The 21656-nt window shown below is 42.3% G+C and overlaps 1 protein-coding gene across 1 annotated transcript in view; it reads left to right on the plus strand.

Annotated features, from left to right (window-relative positions):
* Window positions 1–15080, plus strand: part of Dsg3 (desmoglein 3) — a 29985-nt gene extending 14905 nt beyond the window's left edge. The window contains exons 10-18 of the mRNA XM_038331664.1: window positions 1764–2035; window positions 2900–3039; window positions 4821–5051; window positions 6838–7092; window positions 9962–10107; window positions 10373–10436; window positions 12785–13014; window positions 14166–14518; window positions 14774–15080. Of these exons, the coding sequence (XP_038187592.1) occupies window positions 1764–2035; window positions 2900–3039; window positions 4821–5051; window positions 6838–7092; window positions 9962–10107; window positions 10373–10436; window positions 12785–13014; window positions 14166–14518; window positions 14774–15080 (1998 nt within the window). The remainder of the gene's footprint in view (window positions 1–1763; window positions 2036–2899; window positions 3040–4820; window positions 5052–6837; window positions 7093–9961; window positions 10108–10372; window positions 10437–12784; window positions 13015–14165; window positions 14519–14773) is intronic.
* The last annotated feature ends 6576 nt before the right edge of the window (window positions 15081–21656 follow it).

Consider the following 21656-nt stretch of genomic DNA (forward strand, 5'->3'; position numbering starts at 1 on the left):
CTGTTATCCTGGAACCTTGGCAATTCCTACAGCATTCCGCCAGCCATCAAGTTCTGCCGCAAGCTACCGTTAAAGAATGGCGTCCTCTTCCTTTTACCACCTAGCCTCTGCCTGGCCTTGCTCCCTCCCTCTTACAATACTTTCTATTAGGTGTCCCTGCTTCCTGTCCCCAGCTGTCATCCTCATTGCCACCAGTCCACTATCACATTTTTTTTAAAGAAACAAACAAGATGACTTACTCTGTTCTGTAACTCCTCCCCTGGCTCTCGGTGAGCTGAGCTAGCCCGGGTGCCAACAGCACCTTCACATCACCTGCAGTTTTTCTACATGGAATACAGAAAGGATTCGTGAGAGGAGTCTGTGGGGGCAAACACTCATATTATTGAGTCTTAAATTAAGCAACGTGATTCTAACATACCATCCAGGTGGATGACCACCTACTTCAAAATGAAGTGGCAGACCTTTGCATTACGGTGCCCAAGACCCTACCCTACCAGCCAGCTCAGATCCTTCCGCAGCGCAGCATGTTTGAAAATGCTTCCGCCTTTCCCTGAAGAACTTCACAGCATCGTCCAGTACTCAGTTTAGATCCTATCAGATGCCATCTCCTGCTTCCACGCAGCTCTGCCCTCTCTTTGTCTCTACCTACACTTTCTTTTCCATTGGGGAACTCTGACACTGTCAAGCAGTCCCTGTAGCTGACACTTGAATCCAGATCTCTTCCCTTAAAAAATACTCTGCTGGTAAATAGATAAAGCCAAAATTAGCATTTCCAATCTACCATCCTAAAAAAAAGAAGAAGAAAACGAATGAATGAAAACTGTTAACCTTGAATTCTCAATTTAGACCAGCCTAAATAGAAAACTAAGCCACTATAAACAAAGACTGAAAATTGGTTTTATAAAGATTTGGGCCAATTGCTCACTGCTATAAAAAAGAATTGGTTGGGTTTTTTTTCCAACAAAGATGCAATAGGTGGCCTTTGAACCTTGGAATTTTATTTATGTCAGAAAAGAATATACATGAATCCAATGAATATTTTATTAATGGCCAAGTGGCTGTTTATAAAAAAAATGTATCACCAGGCAGTGGTGGGCCACACCCTTAGTCCTAGCACTTAGGAAGCAGAGGCAGGCAGATCTCTGAGTTGGAAGCCAGCCTAGTCTATAGATTGACAGCCAGAACTACACAAAAAACCCTGTCTCAAAAACAAGCAAACAAAAAAGGAATGAGTTAGAGAACTTAATTTGTTCAGCCTCCCAACAACCTGGTGAGATAAGGTTTAGTTTTATGTGTCAGGAAGTTAGGCCTGGGATGTGGCATGGTGATAGAACAGTTGCCTGCCTTACACCACATCCTGGGTTCTGTTTCCAGTACTGAAAAGGCTAATATTTTTAAAGAAATTAATAAAATGTACATAACATTTAGAAACTAAAAGCTGAGGATCACAGCTCAGATGTATCAGAATGAAGACTTGAGCCATGTTATCACCACGAATTCAGGACTTCTTAAGTTCTACCTCACAGCCTAAAAAGAGTTGATGATGTTTTGTTAATCTGGAAAGGAGAGACTATGCTTTAAACACGGGTTACCAAAACAAGGTCTCATGAGTTAAGAATCCTAAGGCATTCTCTATTTGACATTGCAATCACTTCTGAGACTATTTTTGCTCTATAGAATTAGAAGGTCCTGTCTTCCAGATTGTGCTTGCTTGTTTTGTCTTTTGTGACGCTTCCTTTTGTCTAATTTGGTTTTCACTCCAGGCTCTAGATTACGAGCAAATGCAAAGCCTGCAGTTCAGTATCGCCGTCAGGAACAAAGCTGAGTTCCACCAGTCCGTGATCTCTCAGTACCGAGTGCAACCGACTCCAGTCATAATCCAAGTCACCAATGTCCAAGAAGGCATTTCATTCCGTCCTCCTTCCAAGACATTTATTGTGCCAGGGAGCATAAGCACCAGTAAGCTGGCTGGTTATATCCTAGGAACATATCAAGCTACTGATGAAGACACTGGTAGAGCTGCCTCAGCTGTCAGGTAAGATGGGCTTTCTATCCTTTCTGTACTAGGAGTAGCTGTCATCTAAAGCGACTACAGCATAATGCTCCGCCCACTAGTTGCCAAAGCCAGAGCTACAAAAAGGGTGAAACTGAGGAGCCAGACAACCTAAGAAGAGATATAAAGATAAATTATTAGAATGCATTGTGCCGTGAGCAGAAATAGTATGCCCGTAAACTAGTAGGCACTAAAAGAGGGATGCCGTAGCCCATGTGGAAATCAGGAGAGCGCTTCACAGTCTAGAAGTTCATCAGAAGAGTGAGCTCCGGTGAGAGAAGACATTATGGCTCAATCCAAGGCAAAGTCAATAATAGCTGAAGCTTAAAACACCGTACAGAGTAACAGTCACAGTGGAAAGAGCAAAGGCACAGGGTTTGCTTTACTTTGTTCTATTTTATTTTTCACAACCAAAATTGGGTAACCAGACTAATGCATGCATAAGGATGATGAATTGTGATCCATCTATGCCATTCTAATTTTCTGGTTTTTTAATTGCTTTATAAGATTTATTTGTGTTTATTTTAATGTGGATGGGTGTTTTACCTGCATGTGTGTCTTTGTGCCTTATGTGTGCAGTTCTGCAAGGAGCCAGAAGAGGGCATCAGATCCCCTGGAACTGGAGTTATAGGTGGTTGAGCTGCCATGTGGGTGCTGGGAACTAAACCCAGATCCCCTTAGAGAGCAGCAAGAGTTCTTAAGTACTGAGCTACCTTTCCAGCACCCTGATATTGTTTACAAGTACATATACAACATTTTTAGATCGTGCATAAATATGTTGGCTGTATAATGAATAATATTTGCTAAACAAGTAACATTTTGTATTTTTTTTCTATTCTAAAACAGATATGTCCTAGGTCGTAATGATGGTGGTTTGCTTGTTATTGATCCAAAAACTGCTGAGATCAAATTTATCAAAAACATCGACCGAGATTCTACTTTCATAGTTAACAAGACAATCTCAGCTGAGGTTCTGGCTATAGATGGTAAGAAAGCTATATCCATGGTTTTGAATTAAATATTTAGAAAAACATTTTCTTCAGAGCAAATGGTCATGACTGCTTTGCATATTCCCTTTATCATAGATATTATTATGATAGGAAATTTCCAGCCTTGAGTCTGCAACCCCACACCTTAACCTAAGAGAGACTATGAATTTCCACTTCGCAGTTTAGTTGGTACCCCCCCCCATAACTCTGGTCCCTTTGGTTTACTATGGGTGAAGGAGAAAGTGTGTGTGTGTACATGTGTGTGTGTTTGTGTGCATGTGTGTGTATGATGTATATTCGTCCCTATGTGTGCGAGAATGCATATGCCCATGCATTTGTAGAGGCCAGAGGAAGATGTTGAGTTTCCTGTTTCACCAGTGTAAGCCTTAGTAACCTGAGACAGGGGATCTTACTTAACCTGGAGCAATGCTGACTGTCAGCAGGCCCACAAGACAGAATTACAGGCACACACATAGTAGCCCTGGCTTTTTACATAGTGCTAAGAATCCAAACTTGGGTTTTCATGCCTGTACATCAAGTGTTCTCACACCCTGAGCCATTTCCCAAGCCTCAGGAGGAATTTTTTGACTTACAGAAATAACTGAGTTTTAGAGGACAAGGAAAAATTCCTATAGACAGTCAATCCACAAATCCGCTCCAAATACAAGCTCATGTTGTGAGCTCCCTACAAACTCACGTCATTAAGCAATAAAGTTTCCTCTCCTGAGATGTCTTAAAATAATATTCATAAAATGGATGTGTTCAATGAGCTATAAAATTAATTTAAGCTCAGCGTAATAAGCACCAAAAATAAACATCAAAAATATTAACATTTGGAAAAACCACCCCAACAGCAAAAATGACAGAACTCATTCATCATCTCACCACCAAAGAGTTTTATTTTGTGGCTTGATTGTAAACATTAATTGTTTGCTTGCTTTTTTGAAATGGGGCCTGACTATATGGAGCTGGTCCTGTGACTCACTATGTATAGCAGGTTAATCTCTAACTGACAGAGATCCACATGTCTCTGTTCCTAAGTGCTGGGATTAAAAAGCCACATGCCACCACCCACCCTGGCTTTAGTAAACTTTTAAGTATTAAGTAATAAATATGATTATTTATTCCAATTACTGGGGCTCAAATTGCAGAAGCAAGACCCTTACAAGCTATTTTTTGTTTTAATTTCATTTGTAATTAATAATCAATTACTTTGATTTCAAGACTATTTAACTAATACTGATGCTGCTTACTATAGACACTCACTAGACAACTTGACAAGTTTGAATGGGTTTTATAAGTTGCAGAAATAGGATGATGTCTTTTTACTCCTGATAATAATAAACACACACTCTTTTCATAAGAAGTTATCATAACTTGGCAACAATTTTGTAAATTGGGTGCAGGGCATATCTATAATCCCAGCTACTCAGGAGACTGAGGTCAAAGTTCACAGCCAGCCTGAGCAATGTAGAGTGACTCTTTCTCAAAAAGAAAGGAAGGAAGGGAGAGAGAGGGGGAAGGGAGGGAAAGGGAGGGAAAGGAAGGAAAGGAAAAGAAAGGATGGAAGAGAGGGGAGAGAAAAGAGTGTGTGAAGGAGGGAGGAAAACAGAAAAGGAAAGGAAGGTGAAAAGATAGAAAAGGGGAGTGGAGAGGAACAGTAAGAAGGAAGAGAAGGGGAAGAACTCAGAGAAAGCAACAAGAGGGGGGGGAGATGGGGTGTGGAAGATCATGTTTTGTTTAACTTTATTCTCTGTATTCCTTTACTATGCTTACAGAAAACACTGGTAAGACGTCTACGGGCACAGTACACGTCGAAGTGCCCAGTTTCAGTGAAAACTGTCCCTCGGTTGTCCTGGAGAAGAACGAGATCTGTAGCAGTGCCTCGCCGTCTGTGCTCCTCTCGGTGAGAACCCTGGAGAGGGGCAGATACACTGGCCCCTACACAGTGTCGCTGGAGGAGCAGCCTCTGAAACTGCCAGTCATGTGGAACATCAGAATGATGAACGGTGAGCGAGTGAACTTGCCTCTGTGGGCCGAAGCTGCGGCTGCTGTGTGTTTCCAGAGGAATATGAACCCCCTTGATGGAGGTCCTTTCTGAGAAAAATTGAAAGCGTTGTTTGAAACTAAGACATGAGCCTGGTCTCTTCTGAAGAGAGGAGAAATTAGATGAGCTGAGCATCATTTACTGTATTGTTGTTTGAGACAGGGTCTCTCTGTGCGGTCTAGCCTGGGCTGGAGCTTGCCCTGTAAGAGGTAACCTTGAGAGTATGGTAGACCGACAGCTGCAAACCCACTAGCCAATGAAAAAAGAGGGAATCATTTCCTCCTAAAGCGTATCATGTTTATCATATATTTTCTGAGTTTTTCAAAAGTCCCTCTCTGGACTGCACAGTGACCATCAAGCTGCTTCTAGTCCTCTGCAAACACACTTTCCCTCACTGGTTTCTGTGCAAATCTTGCTTCCTCTCATGGATGTGCTCCATGGTATCCTGCAGTCGTATGTCAGTCATGGCCAGAGACACCAAAGAAATCTTGCTCTCTCACTCTCGGCGTCCTGATCTTATTTAGAGGAATAGCTCCAAACTATATGTGCCATTGGTCTCCAAAGGCGTTTGCCAGATAGACACACAGTCAATGAACAGACAGCTGGGACTGTAGCTCAGTGGTACTGCTCATGCCTAGCTCTTGACCCTGGTCCCAGGGTCAAGTATTGGGGTGACAGCATGGGGGTGACTGAATTGAGTTAGGTTGGTCAACACAAACTATGTAGCCATGGCACAATGTCAAGGGCACTGTGAGTTCCAGAATGATTCGAATAATACAGCATTGCCAGGGTTCTTACTTAGAAAGAGGTGACAAAGAAATGGAGAACCAAAAACAGGTGATAGTCAGTTGTATAATAGGCAATGGGCCCCACCACTTGGAACCCTATCACCCAGGCCATCAGCTCTGGGGATAAGCAGATGAGAGAGCACCCCCAAAGCCGAAAGTGGATTTCAATGAGTCAGACATGGGATCAGAGTTTGAAAGCGTGCATGAGGTCGTGTGCCCATAAGTATTGGTGCAGATATACACAAGAGTGGGTAAGTTCAGGATATAAACAGGACATTGTGATGCCCCATCTCCCACCATCTTCAGTGAAAAAAATAATACAGGGCTGGGTCCTTGTGGAGGGGAATCATGGTCCTGTTGGGCTATGGGAGAGAATGACAAAAAGATACCAGAGGGGTTCAACTTTTTGGCTTCTCTGGGATCCATTGGATGAAAAATTTTCTTGGGCCACAGAGGGATGTCTAACCCATAACTTTGAACCTTCAAGAGCCTGGAGACTACAAATATACATATACATATACATATACATCATATACATATACATAATGTGTGTGTGTTTACATATATATATACATATATATGTGTGTGTTTATTTTCACAACACTGTGTTTCATGACACAACACTTTGAAGCTGTCTTCTAAAGACTTCAAGTACTGAGCGAGCAGTCTATAAAAACAAACAAACAAAAAAATCAATCTCTTGTGTTTTAATTAGCTTTTACACTTTTGTGTTCGACTGTATCTACAGCTGTTTTGGGCCACATGTGGCCTACACGACTGGACACTCGTGGTGGGCAGACTGACCCCGCCAAACCCTTCCACCACTCAGCACTGCTTTAACAACGCCAGTCTGGCTGTTTGTAACCATGATTCCAAGACAGTTCTAACATATTATCACAAACAGGAGGCTTTAAGAGCAAATGCTGCCTAGTCTCACTGTTGGTTTTTACTTTTTTGTAGACACCTCAGCACTTCTACGAGCCCAGCAGCAGGTGTCTCCAGGAGTGTACAACGTCCCAGTCATCGTGAAGGACAATGAGGGCGGGCAGTGTGACACACCAGAAATCCTGACCCTGACAGTGTGTCAGTGTGACGACCGGAACATGTGTCGAGCTCCTAACCCGAGCAGAGAGCCTATGAGGCACAGAGAGTCATCCTGGAGGCTGGGGCCTGCTGCCATCGGCTTGATCCTGCTGGGACTCCTGATGTTGTTGTGTGAGTAAGCTATATGCCCACCGGAGTCCGTGGCAAGGGCATCATTTGCAAGAGTCACTGTGCTCATCTGTGCAATGTGAGAAGCATCATTCTCTAATCACTTAACTGGTCAAGCTGAAGGAAATTGCTAGAAAAATATCTCAAATGTGTTTAGCTTGTCACTTAACAGCAATTTAAATACAGGAAGGCAAGTCATATATGCAAACATTTCCAAAAAGACAGGGCTGGGGAGATGGCTCAGTCAATACTGTTTGCCTCACAAGAATAAAGAACCTGAGTTCAATCCTGCACCCACCTAAAAAGCCAGGTGCTGTGATGGATGCTTGTAATTCCAGCCATAGCAAGATGGAAGGAAGAGACACACTGATTCCTAGAACTCACTGGCCAGCTAGTCTAGCCTACTTAGCAAAGCGCAGGCCATTGAGAAGCCCTGTCGCAAACAAAAAGGGAAGACACCCATGGAATGATATTCAGGTGGTGCTCTGGCCTCCATGAGCACACTCATATGGTGTGTGCTCACAAGCACATTCCACACACGTGGCGGGTAGGGGACAAGAGTGAGGGGAAAATTATAAAGATGCTCTACATTCAGTCAGTTATGTTCACAGTCAAAACCATGCCTTTATTCATACGCATGGGCTTTCTAAGATGTACATATACATCTCTGACCAATATACTAGTCTCATAACTACAGCTCTAAAATGAAAGAATGCTGGTCACATAACTTCAGAGAGGTCATCTAAAATCCACGTTAGCAGAACTTGAGCCCTGAGAATTTATTATTTAATCCAGCAAGTCCTCAAAACACCGTTTACCCCTTATCTCATGTGCACCCTTTAAAATATTCACCCCTGGGCTGCAAAGGTGGCTCGGTAGTTAGGAGTACTTTCAGAGGACCTGAGTTCAATTCCTAGCACCCACATGGTGACTCACATGCACCCATAACTCCCAGACACATATGTAGTGCACACTCATAAAATAAGCCTTTAAAAAACATTTTAATGTTCACATATAATAGGAAGACATTTAGGGAAACTACATGTCCCACTGTCTTTTAATAAGTGTGCATTTTAGTTTATTCAATAGATAGATTTTTGGAAATTTTCATTTTAATCAAAAGTTCATTAATCAAATGATGCTGTGAATGTGAGAGTCCTCTACTTAGAGAAACTTTGAAAGGAGTTGGATAAAAGATCCTCAATAAATTCACAACAATTCCTTAGTTTATTATTGCATCATAAAATATTAATGGAAAAACAGTTTTTCACGGTGTATATGTATATTCTACTTCAACTGTCTTTAGAAATATGGTTTATGGGGCTGAGAGATTGCTCAGTGGTCTTGAACACATAGCTCTTAGGAGAGCTGAATTCAGTTCCCAGTACATACAGTGGATGGCTCACAACTCCCTATAGCTCCAGTTCCAGTGGACCCAGCACCCTCTTCTGGCCTTCAGAGACATGTGCACTCACATATACGTACTACACACAGATACACATGTGTGCACATTATTAAAAATAAAATATTTTAATGATAAATACAATTCATATAAGCATTATATTAAAATTCAATATGCTGTATGATTTACATGCCATCTATTTTATAACTTGACCTACTTTATACTAATATATGACTGATATAATTTGCATAATTATGTAGTTCATTCTAGCACTACTAGCAGCTCTTCCTAGTATCCATTACAGTCTTTTCCCTCTCTCAGACAACCATGATGAAGGCACCATTTGCTTCCCCTTTGAACTGATGATTTAGATCATACAACTCGGGATCACAGAACTGAAAAGCCATGCATCCAAAGTTCAAACCCTAGAAGTCTGATTCGGAGACGTCATTTGCTAACCTTTCAGGGAACCACTTATAAGCGGACAGTTCAAGCATTAGGGTTCATATGGCCTTGAGAGGACAGAGATGGAGATGAGGCAGTGACCACAGAGCAAGAGAGTCATCAACAGCTAAGAGCCCTGGCTGCTCTTCCAGAGAACCTGGATTTGGATTGTAGCACCCACATGGCAGCCAGCAAGTGCCTGTAACTCCCATTCTAGGGAATCTCACACTTCTTTCAGCTTCTGCATGCACCAGGCAGGCACATGGTTCATAGACAAAGATAGATGCAGGCCAAGCACCTATACATATGAAAAAAAATGTTTTTAAATGAACATGTCTTACCCATTAGCAGAAAGAATGGCACAGTGGCTGGAAGACCCTCCACACTAAGGTTCACAATTAAAAGTGTAGTGATGAAGACCGGGGAGACGACTCTGAGGTTAAGAGCACAGGCTCTTCCAGAACCTGGACTCCAGTTCCCAGCACCTCACACCTACAGTCCACACACACAGCGCATTACACACGGTGCACTCACAGCCACTGATTAAACTGTCTTTAGCCACTGTTGAACTTTGCTGGTCAATTGCTCTTTAGTAAAGATCAGATTCTGAAATATTATCAAAATCACCTAAAATTCTTCTTATGGGGTATCATAGTTTTGTGTATATTTGCCAGATACAGTTAATACAGCCAACATGTACAAACAAGTAAAATAAATAGTAATAACAACAATAATAACAACAGCAGCAGCAAGTAATAATAATAATAAGTATTATGGAAAGGAATTCCAAAACTGAACAAACCCCCCTGAAAGAAATGGCCTGGCCTCCTACAGCTCATGATCACTGGAAAATTACTGCATTTAACTTACCAAATTGTATTCTGTAGACACTAATTTTGCTTTCAGTGAATATATTCCTTTAATGTTTGAATTATTGTATTGCCTTTGTAACACTTTTGACAATCGCCATGTCAAACAGTTTCCAATGGATTCAAGCGTTCTCTTGTTATCCTTGTTCCTGCCCAGTGGCCCCGCTTCTGCTGCTGGCCTGTGACTGTGGGTCAGGTCCCATCGGAGGAGGAGCCGCCACGGGTGGCTTTATCCCTGTGCCCGATGGTTCAGAAGGAACAATCCATCAGTGGGGAATCGAAGGAGCCCAGCCTGAAGACAAGGTGAGGATCCGGTTTGAAAGACAGTGAAGTGGAAAACAGTTTATGTTAAAGTAAGAAAGGGAAATAGAGGGAGCTCATAAGACAGCCTAATCCTCAGTGGAGAGCTGAGACTGTCACGGATGAGGAGTTTCAGGACTCCAGCTCTACAGAAGTCCTGTCCTTAAAAAAAGGCCACACTCCTAGAAGAATTTAAATGGTATCACTTACAAGGGGCCACACTTCATCTATATTGCACTGAAATATGTGTTTGTCTTATAATTTGTAGGAAATCACAAATATTTGTGTGCCTCCTATCACAACCAATGGTGCAGATTTTATGGAAAGTTCTGGTGAGTAGGCATCAAATTTGTTTATTTATTTGTACTGGGATTTGAGCTCAGGGCTTCATGCATGCTAAGCAAGTGCACACACTGAGCTACAGCCCGTGCTTTTTTATGTTTTCTCTTTTAAGACAGGCTCTCGCTAATTTGTTCAGGCTGTCCTTGAACTTTAAATCCCCCTGCCTCAACCTCCTGAGTAGCTGGAATTTATTTTTGAAATGTAACTTTGAAAGTAAGGGCAGGTTAGAGGAGAACTAGCGAAAACTAAGAAATGATCGATAATTGCACATTTGTGTACCTAACAAGAGACATCACCACTGAGATCAGAAGCTGGCTTTACAGTTCTTTGTGTCTGAGCTAATTCCACAGCACTGGCCTGCCCGCCATGAGTTAATTCACTCGCTGATGTTGCTGTTTGGAAAAATGTAAAGACTTTTTTTTCACTTTCCAAATTTTAATGAATTGAAGCAACTATAGCTCTCAATCAACTAGTTACTAACTTGAAAATATTTTTAACTTTTTATTTTATTTTGTTTAGAGGTATTTTGCCTGCATGTATGATGTATGTCTATGTACCATGTGCATGCCTGTTGCCCACAGGAGTCAGAAGAAGATATAGAATCCCCTGGAAACAGGGTTAAAGTTGGCTGTGAGCCACTATATGGGTACCAGGAACAAAACCTGTCTTTTGGAAGAGCAGCCAAGCCCTTAACCTCTGAGCCATCTCTCCAACCACTAACCAATAACTTTTAATTAGGAAGTATTTTACAATATTAGAAAACTGTAAATGAAAATTCAAGCAATAGCTGTGCCTACCACCAACTCTGTCTATTGCTAGTTCAGTTCACGTTATGTTGGCCCGTCAAGCCCTATGTATGCACATCTGTGTCTCATGTGTGAGCATTCATGTCTTGTGTGTGTGTGTGTGTGTGTGTGTGTGTGTGTGTACACTGTGCATACCTGCAATTCTGTCCCTTTTCCTGGCGTAACAGCATCAACTGGGTTCCTGATTTGAGTTCAGTTCCTAGTTCTATGCAATCACCATGGGGCATGAAGCCTAAAGCTGACATTTAAGTGGATCTGTTATTTCTTTGGGGTTACTGAGTAACAATTTCAATCATGCTGTCTCATTACCAGAAGAATACTGTAAACTAGTGTGCGATAAGATATGACACTCACAGGAATTTTATTCTTAATTCTATAGTTAGCAAAATTCTACACAAGTTATCTTCAGTTGTATGACAGCCTTTACCAGCTTCTCAAATACTCACTTGCTTCTCCCATTATGATTATATAGCAAAAACTGAACTCAGAATTGTCTGTAAAATATAGCTCATGATGAACTTGAGAATTGGTCAGGTGGTTTAGGGTACTGGTTGGTGCTCCAAAGGACTGGGGTTCAAATCCCAGTACCCACACTGGGTGGTTAATAAACACCTGTGAATTCCAGTCACAGGGGATCTGATAGCCTGTTACGATTTCTGTGGAAACTCATACACATGTGCCCACATTCGTACATGCACAAATAAAAAGTAAAAATAAATTCAAATAATCTATGAAAGCGTAACATGAAAAAAATAGAAAACACACCATAACACTTTAAATTTCCCATGGATACCATCTGTCACTTTGCACGGCCACATCATGGAGACTCTCTTCATCTCCCGTACTGAAATCACATGGCTGCTTAACTGCGATGTCATTGTACCTGAGAACACATGCGCTCGGAAGCTTTCCATGGCTGATCACTGACGACTGTCCTTTCACGTTGTTGTTTCTGGCTAGTGCCACTGACAACCCAATTCCCCTGTACCCTCCTTTAAGTGACTGACATGTTTTTGTGGCTTTTCCTGCCCATGCCCCTTCGCTGTTACTCTCACAGAAACCTTCTGCAGTGCTCTTCCCCAGCCACACCACCGTACTTTCCTCACACGATGGCTTTACATGACAACTGTCTGTCAAAGATGAGAGAACTTTAAGGACTGGAAAGAGCTCAGTCAGCCAAGTGCTTGCTGTACAAGCATGAGACCCTGAATTCATAACAAAGCTACACATTGTGGCCATGCTGGGGCGATAGGGGAGGCAAATCCCCAGGGCTCACTGTTGGAGAGTCTAGCTGAATCTACAAGTTCCAGACCAGGGAGAGACCCTGGCTCGAAAGAGATGACAGTGCCCTATGAGTGCCCTAAGATTGACTTCTGACAAGTCTGATATGTGCGCACATATACCACATGGGCATGAGGACACCCCTGAGCATGCACACGAACATACACATACATATGCACACATGGGAGCTTTTACAAAGTCACAGCATGAACTATCAGAGAACTCTCTCTCTCTCTCTCTTCTGCCTTTAGAAGTCTGTACAAACACATATGCTGGAGGGACAGTGGTGGAAGGTGCTTCGGGAATGGAAATGACTACCAAAGTGGGAGCCGCTACTGAATCAGGAGCTGCGGGAACACTTGGCCCCTGTTCCTTGGGTCACTCGGGAACGATGAGAACGAGGTATTCCACCGGAGGGACCTTGAAGGACTACGTTGCTGCGCCACTGAACATGACTTTCCTAGGTTCCTACTTCAATCAGGTAACTGCGTAGCAAACTGTCAGGCTGGGTTATCTCATTTATATAGGAAATCTGGTTACTTGATTATATACATTAGTTTTGAGATTCATTTCTTCTACACTTTTTCAATGTAAGGAAAGAAAAGCTTCCTCTTGTCAAAATAAATCAGGTAATTTTGGTGGCTGTTAGAATTGAGCCACTAGTTCAAATTCACAAACCAAGCCAGGAAAGACAAAGTTAATATAAAGTCCCCATGGGGTGAAAACTCTCTCCGTGAACGTTGAGAAAGCTGCCTGTCCCCAAGACAAAAATGGAGTGATAGACTCCAGGCAGTATATACAGTTGCTATGGAGACTGAAATCCAGATCAATCAAGAATTAACACGTAAGCCTAGACTAGCCTCTTTGATGGACTGTCAGCCATATTGCCAATTCCCCAAACAAAAATGTTAATTAAAGAGTATTTCCTGGCCAGCCTGGTCTACAAGAGCTAGTTCCAGGACAGGCTCTAAAAAAGCTGCAGAGAAACCCTGTCTCGAAAAACCAAAAAAAAAAAAAAAAAAGAGTATTTCCTGAAACCAGACTCAGGAAGACCCATATCCTGCTTTCTCTAGTATGTGGATCTAGGTTTACTTTTATCTATGACACGAAAGCAGGAGGGACTTCTTGGTAGGGAAGGGAAAGTATAGGAGACAGGAGGGGGAACATGGGGCAGTAACAAGAAGAAAAGCCATCTCATGCTTTCTCTCATTGAGAAAAATCTATATTTAACTATATATGCATATATAGCACATGGACACCAAGGACAGACTATTTGGGAAAAGGAAAATGGCTAGCGGGGGGGGGGGGGGGGGGGGGGGGAGGGGAAGGAGGAGGGAAGAGAAAGAAAGGGAAAGCAGGGATCTAAATATGATCAAAGATCAAGGATATATATTTATGAGAATGTCATAAACCTATCATATTGACCATTAACTAAAAACATACTAACAATAAAAATAAATAAATGAAAACATTTTAGCTATCTAAAGGAAAAAATAACCAAATTTAAAATATGAAGAACATTTTCATCACTAGTGGGGATTTCCTAATGTGGGAGTTCACTCTCCAGCCTTGGGCTTTATGGATAAATTTGATGGTCTTTGTGAGCTCCTTTTCTCCTCTCTCCATCTTTAGAAATCCTTAGCCTATGCCGAGGAGGAGGATGAGCGGGAAGTGAATGAGTGTTTGCTGATCTACGATAACGAAAGCGAGGATGGCGCCCCCTGTTCGCCTGCCCTCAGCTCCTGCAGCTTCATTCCTGATGACCTAGATGACAGCTTCTTGGAGTCCCTTGGCCCCAAATTTAAAAAGCTTGCAGAGATATGTCTCGGTATTGATGACGAAGCCAAGCAGGCAAAGCCAGGCCCTAAAGACAGTGGTTCCGGGGCAGGCATCTGTGCTCGCTCTGCGGAAGTCCCTCAGTCAGGTGCTAACAGGTACCAAACTTTGCCTGGCAGTCTGGAAATTTCTCAGTCAGGTTCTCAAAGGTACCAGACTTCGCTTGGCAGTCTGGAAGTCCCTCAATCAGTTTCTAACAGGTACCAAACTTTGCCTGGCAGTCTGGAGGTCCCTCAGTCAGGTTCTCAAAGGTACCAGACTTCGCTTGGCAGCCTGGAAGTCCCTCAATCAGTTTCTAACAGGTACCAAACTTTGCCTGGCAGTCTGGAGGTCCCTCAGTCGGGTGCTCAAAGACACCAGACTTTGCCTGGCAGTCTGGAGGTCCTTCAGTCGGGTGCTCAAAGACACCAGACTTTGCCTGGCAGTCAGGACGCTCCTGTTTTGTTCACTTCCGGGTCTGTCCACCCTGCCATTGCCATCCCTGACCCTCTACAACTTGGTAGCTACTTGCTCACAGAAACCCACGCAACTTCAGGTTCCCTCGTGCAGCCTGCCACTGCCACCTCTGACCCACGTCTCACCCAGAATGTCACCGTAACAGAAAGAGTGATTTGCCCCCTTCCTAGTATCTCTGGCAGCATAGTGGCTCCCACAGAGCTGCGGGGCTCCTACAGTATGCTCTATACAAAAGAAACCTGTTCCCATCTATGACCAAAGCAAACTGGAAAAATATACTAGTCAAATTTGGATATTTGTACCCAAATATCCTTTTAAAATCTAACAAAGCTTGTGGTATTGGACTTATTTGGCTCTTACTGGATAACCCCTGATCATGATTTACATATTCTTATTCATATACAACAGCTAGGTATGTTGTCATTTCTAATTCTCAGATTTTTTTTCAAGAACAAGTAAACCTGTATATTTTCAAAAAATAATCTTAAGATATTATGTAGGGAGTGTTCCTAAGCATCTTTGCAGTTCTGTAATATCAATATCAAAGAAAGATGCTGTAGCCCTACACAGTGTGGCTTAGTACATTGGCTTCCTTCTTGGAGTTCAGGTTGCTGTCTCTGTCACCTTTCTGGCATCATTAATAAGGATATGAGAGTATTATTAATAACAGTGGGAATCTGAGGTGCATGATGAAGCTTTCAGGGCAGCGTGGGACAAGAGTAATGGATGCAGCTCAGGGGTCTTCTTGGTCTTCGTCTTCTTGGTGAGAGAACTCAAAGCCTGTCTTTTGCTCAAGCCCAGGGCTATGGGTTGAACATGCTTAAATTACTGCATCTATATTCTAGGTGTATTCACAATAAGACAGTTTTAAAATACAAGTAGCATAGAACATGTAAGAAAGTTTGGTATATGTAAATAATATTTTGTATGTATTTTAAGCTTGTCCAAGAAAATTTAAGTTCATACAGAAAACACGAGCTCCCTCACAGATACTGCTCCAAAGTTTAGCCTGTGTCAGTCTTTTACAAAGACGCGTTAGTGTAAGTGCCAATGAGTAGGACTGGCTCACAGATGCACATGAGGTGTGGTGTGCAAATAACGTCGAGCAGGGCTTGTGGGAGGAGAAAGCGTGGTTTTTCCTCGAAGCCAAAGGGGCCGTGGACTGAATTAGCAGGAAGTGAGATGAGTGAACATGTATCACTTTAGGAGAAGTGAAATCATTTTCAAGAGAAACATAATTGGACAGCTGTAGCAGTTAATGCTGAGTGTGAGGATGTTGTGTGAGCAAACATTTGGAGCCATGGTTCTCAGCCTTCCTGCAGCTGCAACCCTTTAATACAGTTGGGCTGACCCTAAACCATGGAATTATTTTCCCTGCTACTTTATAATTGTACCTTTGCTACTGTAATGGGTCATAATGCAAATACCTGATATGCAGGATATCTAACTGTGACCCCTGTGAGAGGGTCAGTCAACACACTCCAAAAGGGATCATGACCCTAGTAGGTCATGATTTAGGTTGAGAACCTCTGGTCTAGAACATATTTCATGAGAGTTGCCCTAACAGTAATACAGTTCTTCCGGATATGTCTGGTTATTCATGACCCCAACCTTCAGCCCACAAAGAACACCCTACCTCACCTGCTTCTCGGCATTATTGTCTTCGCTGAATCTTTCCAAGGCCGTTGTCCAGCTCAGTTATCGCATATTGCATTAAAAGTAGGTCTTTTAATTTTCCTTTCCGGGTTTTTATTTTTGTTGTTGATGTTCGTTTTTGTTGATTGGTTCATTTTATTTTGTTTTGTTTTGTTTGAGACAGGATCTTGCTGTAGCTAAGGCTGTCCTGAAACTTGTTATGTAATCATGCTAGCCTTGAACTTGTGAACCTCCTGAGTGCTGAGACTGTAGGCATGAACCACCATATACATCAGATTTTTTTTTCATGATGAAAGCTTTAAAATGTTTTCCAGACTCTGGATATTAATTAATTATGTTTTAACCCTAAAAAAAGTAAATACAGTCTAATGATATTGAGGGTGAAGCAAACACCTGGTACCTGTCCCTTTTGCTAGCATTGTGGTTCCCAGGAATGTATGTATTAGGACAAACAGGTTGAGATGCTTAAGCAGCCCATGTTTTCAAGGCGAGACTTTCAGCTCGCCTGTATGGAGTAAGATGAGCCCAGCATGTGGGGCAGCCCAGCATGTGGGGCAACCTGCCCCTTGCTTCTGATCCAGAGTGCAGACACTGGTCTGTGCTTTTGCTTTTCCAGGACTGCTAGACTAACACTCAGAACAGTCCTTACTCAATGTGCAGAGGTGGACTCAAGTTTCTCAGAGCACTTTAGCTTTAGCTCTTAAACCCAACTTATCAAATGGGATTTGGAGCCAGGCCTGATGGCACATGCCTATAACTCTGCACTTGGGAGACGGAAATGGTAAGATCAAACGTTCAAAGTCATCCTCAGCCACATAACGAGCCTGGCTACAGGAGACCTTGTCTCAGACAAAAGGTTAGAAAGATAGCCTCAAAATGGATATTGACTGTGTTATTAAAATGCAGAGGAAACCAGGCCTACGTGGTAAAGCTTATATAGATAAAAATCTAAATGTGTTTTTAAGTTTGAAAAATGTATTGCTCTTTGGAACAGCCTAGGAGTTCTCTCCATTTATAACAATGTATCTGTATTTTTTATCAAAAATAAAAATTGTTTTAAGTAGAAAATGTAAGTGTCCTCTGACTTCATATACTACACATTGTAGGCAGTACGTAATAAAAGGCATAGCAGGGCTGGTGGCATGGCTGAGTGGGTGGAGTGCTTGCACTCCATCCTGACATGAGTTTTATCCCTGGGGCCTACATGGTGGAAGGAGAGAGCCATTCCCAAAAGTTTTCCTCTGGTCTCTCCATGCACACTATGGCTCATGCATGCCCCACACACAACAAACAAATGCACAAACAAACAAGTAAAGCAGGTAATATAACACTGTTACAACAAAACTGTCAATAAATCTTAGTCACTCTGTGAAAGAAAGAGTTTTCCATAATGGTTATTAAGAAATATGTTGCAAACGTGTATATGAATCTTTTAATGGTATTTAGCATTTTGCTCCTGGATTCTCATGCTCCTCATTCTCCCAGACAAGGAGGAAGCATCTGAGGGTTCAGAATTGCCATGGGAGGATGCAATACTCAAGGAGTTCGAAGCAGAAAGCTTTTAGAAACTGGTTGCTTTTAACCATGCACATTGTGTCTGGACCATAAGAGTAACCTCACAAGCAAAAGCTCAACATTCTATGATGACTTCGAGACAGACACCAGAGTAAAGAAGGGACAGTGTTCACATACTGGGACAGACTCTGTACCATGACACTGTGAAGAGCCATCTGCCCTCATGGTGGCTTGCCACTAAATACATGCCTCACTGTTATACGTCCTTTGAAGAGGTGCCAAGACACGGGATCTTTCTTCTGACGGGCCTTTCCCCCTTAAACCTGAACAGTCAGGCTTAGATGAAAATAATGTGGAGAAAAAAAACTAGATAAAAATGGTCGCTAGATAAAGAATCTTGAAGAATGATGAATGACTTGCCCTGAACATTCCAAATCAAGGCCAGAAAAGTGAGTCATTTAGGTAAATTACAAAAATATTACTAGATTCTATTCATAGAAAATTCAAGAAATGAAAATGACAAGACTGCATATAAGGAGACGGCTCAGTTGATAAAGTGCTTGTTATACTTTATCCCTGAAAAACCTCAACCTCTAAAATGCACATATTAATCCCAGCCAGTGGGGAGCTGAGTCAGGCAGATATCCCCAGGGCTCACTGGCCAGCCAGCCGGACCTCACCAGTGAGCTTCAGGCAAATGCACGACTCTGTCTCAAACAGCATGGATGCCAGTGAGAAATGATGTCTGACTTTGACTTCTGGCCTCCATATACATCACACACACACACACACACACACACGCACGCACGCATGCACACTCGCACGCATGCACGCACGCACACCACATCCCAAACAAAACAAGGCAAAACTGGTTTGTTTTAATTTTGTGACCTTAAAGATAAAGTCACAGTGTGACAGGTATGTGTGCGACTGTCTAGCTTCACTGACATCAACAGTTAGAAAACAAACACAAGCAGACTCCTTATCGGTGGCTGGTCTGGTTTTTCACATTCTCTGCTGTCTACAAAAAGGAATTCTGAATCGGCAATTACATGGCTTAGCATTTATTCAGTAACACAGTCTGGAATAGTTTTAAAGAAGAGGAGCAACTGTTCAATAAAAAAAAAGTAAACATCATTTCAATTCCAGGTGCCAGATTCCACAGATTTCCCCCCACAATTTAAGGCTCCCGATGCCTTGCTTGGTTAACAGTGAGCTGAGATTTGTCCACAGCCAATATGTCAGCCATCTCAGGTTTGTGTCTTTACTTTCTTTTAAAAAGTGCTGCTACAAATATAAGACAAAGAAATACAGATGTGATGGTTATGGGGTTAAAACTCAAGGCAACAGCACTGGGGCAGTTGTACCAATGATTGCAGTTACCAGAATAGGAACCGATACGGCTGAGTGCTGCCGTATGGCTGGGAGAGCCCCATACTCTTTCAGTGACCCTTAGACTGTTATCACAGATACAGAGACTTGGAAGGGCGATCTCTCCCAGGTTACACAGAAAAGTGAAGCAAACATAAAAGTGTATCTACAGTCACCCTCGTCTAGAAACAACTATTTGGAAGACGCTCTTCAATGTCCACCCTAAGACTTGAGCAACACCTGAAAAATTAGAAAGAGTGGGGAAAAATAATGACAATAACAAGAAGGGTTAGAAATATAAACATAGAGCCCAGAGATGAAAGTATCCAGGTCTGGTGGCACAGTTCTATAATCCTAGCTTCTCCAGAGGTCAAGGCAGGGCGACTGCAAGTTCAAAACCAGCCTGGATGACTCAGTGAGAACCTGTCTCAAAATAAGTAGGAAAGCCTTCTGAGGATGTATCTCAGTGACAGAGGACTGACTGGCTCAGACTGTGAGAGGCTCGGGATCAATTCCCAGGACTGGGGAAAATCCTTTTAAAGTGTGGGACATGATGGCTCACATCTATAAACCCAGCACTCAGAAGACTGAAGCAGGGGAATAGCATGATTCTGAGACCAGTCTGGGCTACAAAACAAGATCCTGTATCAAACACACACACATGTATAATATAATATAAGCATAGACATGCAGATAGATAGATATGTGAGATGTATTTATAGATAAATGGTAATTTTATAGATAGTAGAACAAGACAAATGACTGATATATGACAGACAAATAGACAAGCAGACAGGCAGGCAGGCAGGCAGGCAGGCAGGCAGGCAGGCAGATAGATAGATAGATAGATAGATAGATAGATAGATAGATAGATAGATAGAAAAACAATAGAAGATAGATGATTGATAGATAATAAATGAAGATAAATGATGGATGGATGGATGGATAGATGGATGGATCAATGGATGAAATATGGATGGATAGATAGATAGACAGACAGATGATAGATAGATAGATAGATAGATAGATAGATAGATAGATAGATAGATAGATCAGAAGAAGTCTTTAAGCTGAATGTGACTATGGCTTCTGCTGACAGATGTCATAGGCACCCAAACAAGCTATTTGGAAGTCACAGGCTCTTTTCCAGTAAACGTTTAAGAATCATCTAGAGAATTGGGGGCAAACTACACGGAAGGGGTTTCATGAAATGTGTTGTGTGAAAATGACTTCCTTAAAAGAGTCCTTTCAATGAAAAAACATCGTATAAAATTCTCAAAGAGTTAATAAAGATAATATGTTAAAAAGGAGTCCTTCCATGGGTCACGAGAAATGGCACGTTTTAACAACTGGATTTGCCTTACTCTTTGAAGCCACCTCCACTTTTGTTCGGGCCAAATATATAAGACCATCACATCCTCAGTCTTACACCCCACATTTCTTACCTTACAGGGCACTGAAGTCATCATTATTAACATGTTGAACTGAGTTGAACTGAAGTGTGACTTATATGATCCAAATTCCAAGGCAAAACACAGGCTTACACACACACACACACACCTGCCTCAGATCACCACATACCTTGTAGTAGCTAAAACAAGGCTTTTCACTGTCAAATCCATGGGCTAGACAATCAAGCTGTACGTGCACACAGTTTCTGCATTCATGCAGTGTGCTTTCTAGTTTTGTTGATAAAAATAAGAAAAATAAGAACAATGGCTTCTCCAGTCTCAGGCGTTTCAGGAGCCGCCAGTTACCGTTCAGCCATGGCCAGGTCCAAAAACCACACCACACACAACCAGTCCAGAAAGTGGCACAGAAATGGCATGAAGAAACCCCGGTGACAAAGATATGAATCTCTCAAGGGGGTAGACCCCAAGTTCCTAAGGAATATGCATTTTGCCAAGAAGGACAACAAGAAAGGCCTGAAGATGATACAGGCAAATAATGCAAAGGCTGCAAGCGCACACGCGGAGGCCTTCAAGGCCCTTGTGAAGCCCAAGGTGGTGAAGCCCAAGCTGCCAAAGGGCTCCAGCTGCAAATTCGGCCATCTTACTTTTATTGCTCACCCCAAGCTTGGGAAGTGGATTAGAAGCTACATGGCCAGGGGTTGTAGCTCCAAAAAACAAAGCCCAAGGTTCAAACCAAAGCAGAGGCCTCAGCTCCAGCTCAGGCTCCAAAAGGTGCCCAGGCCCCTGTGAGTGCCCCATAAAAAGGTCTTAGTCTGCCAATGTGAAGACAGATGGATTGGTGTGAATATCAATACAATATTTGCAGATGATCAGGACC

The sequence above is a fragment of the Arvicola amphibius genome, chromosome 5 (assembly GCF_903992535.2).
Source record: "Arvicola amphibius chromosome 5, mArvAmp1.2, whole genome shotgun sequence".
In the NCBI taxonomy this organism is placed as follows: Eukaryota; Metazoa; Chordata; class Mammalia; order Rodentia; family Cricetidae; genus Arvicola; species Arvicola amphibius.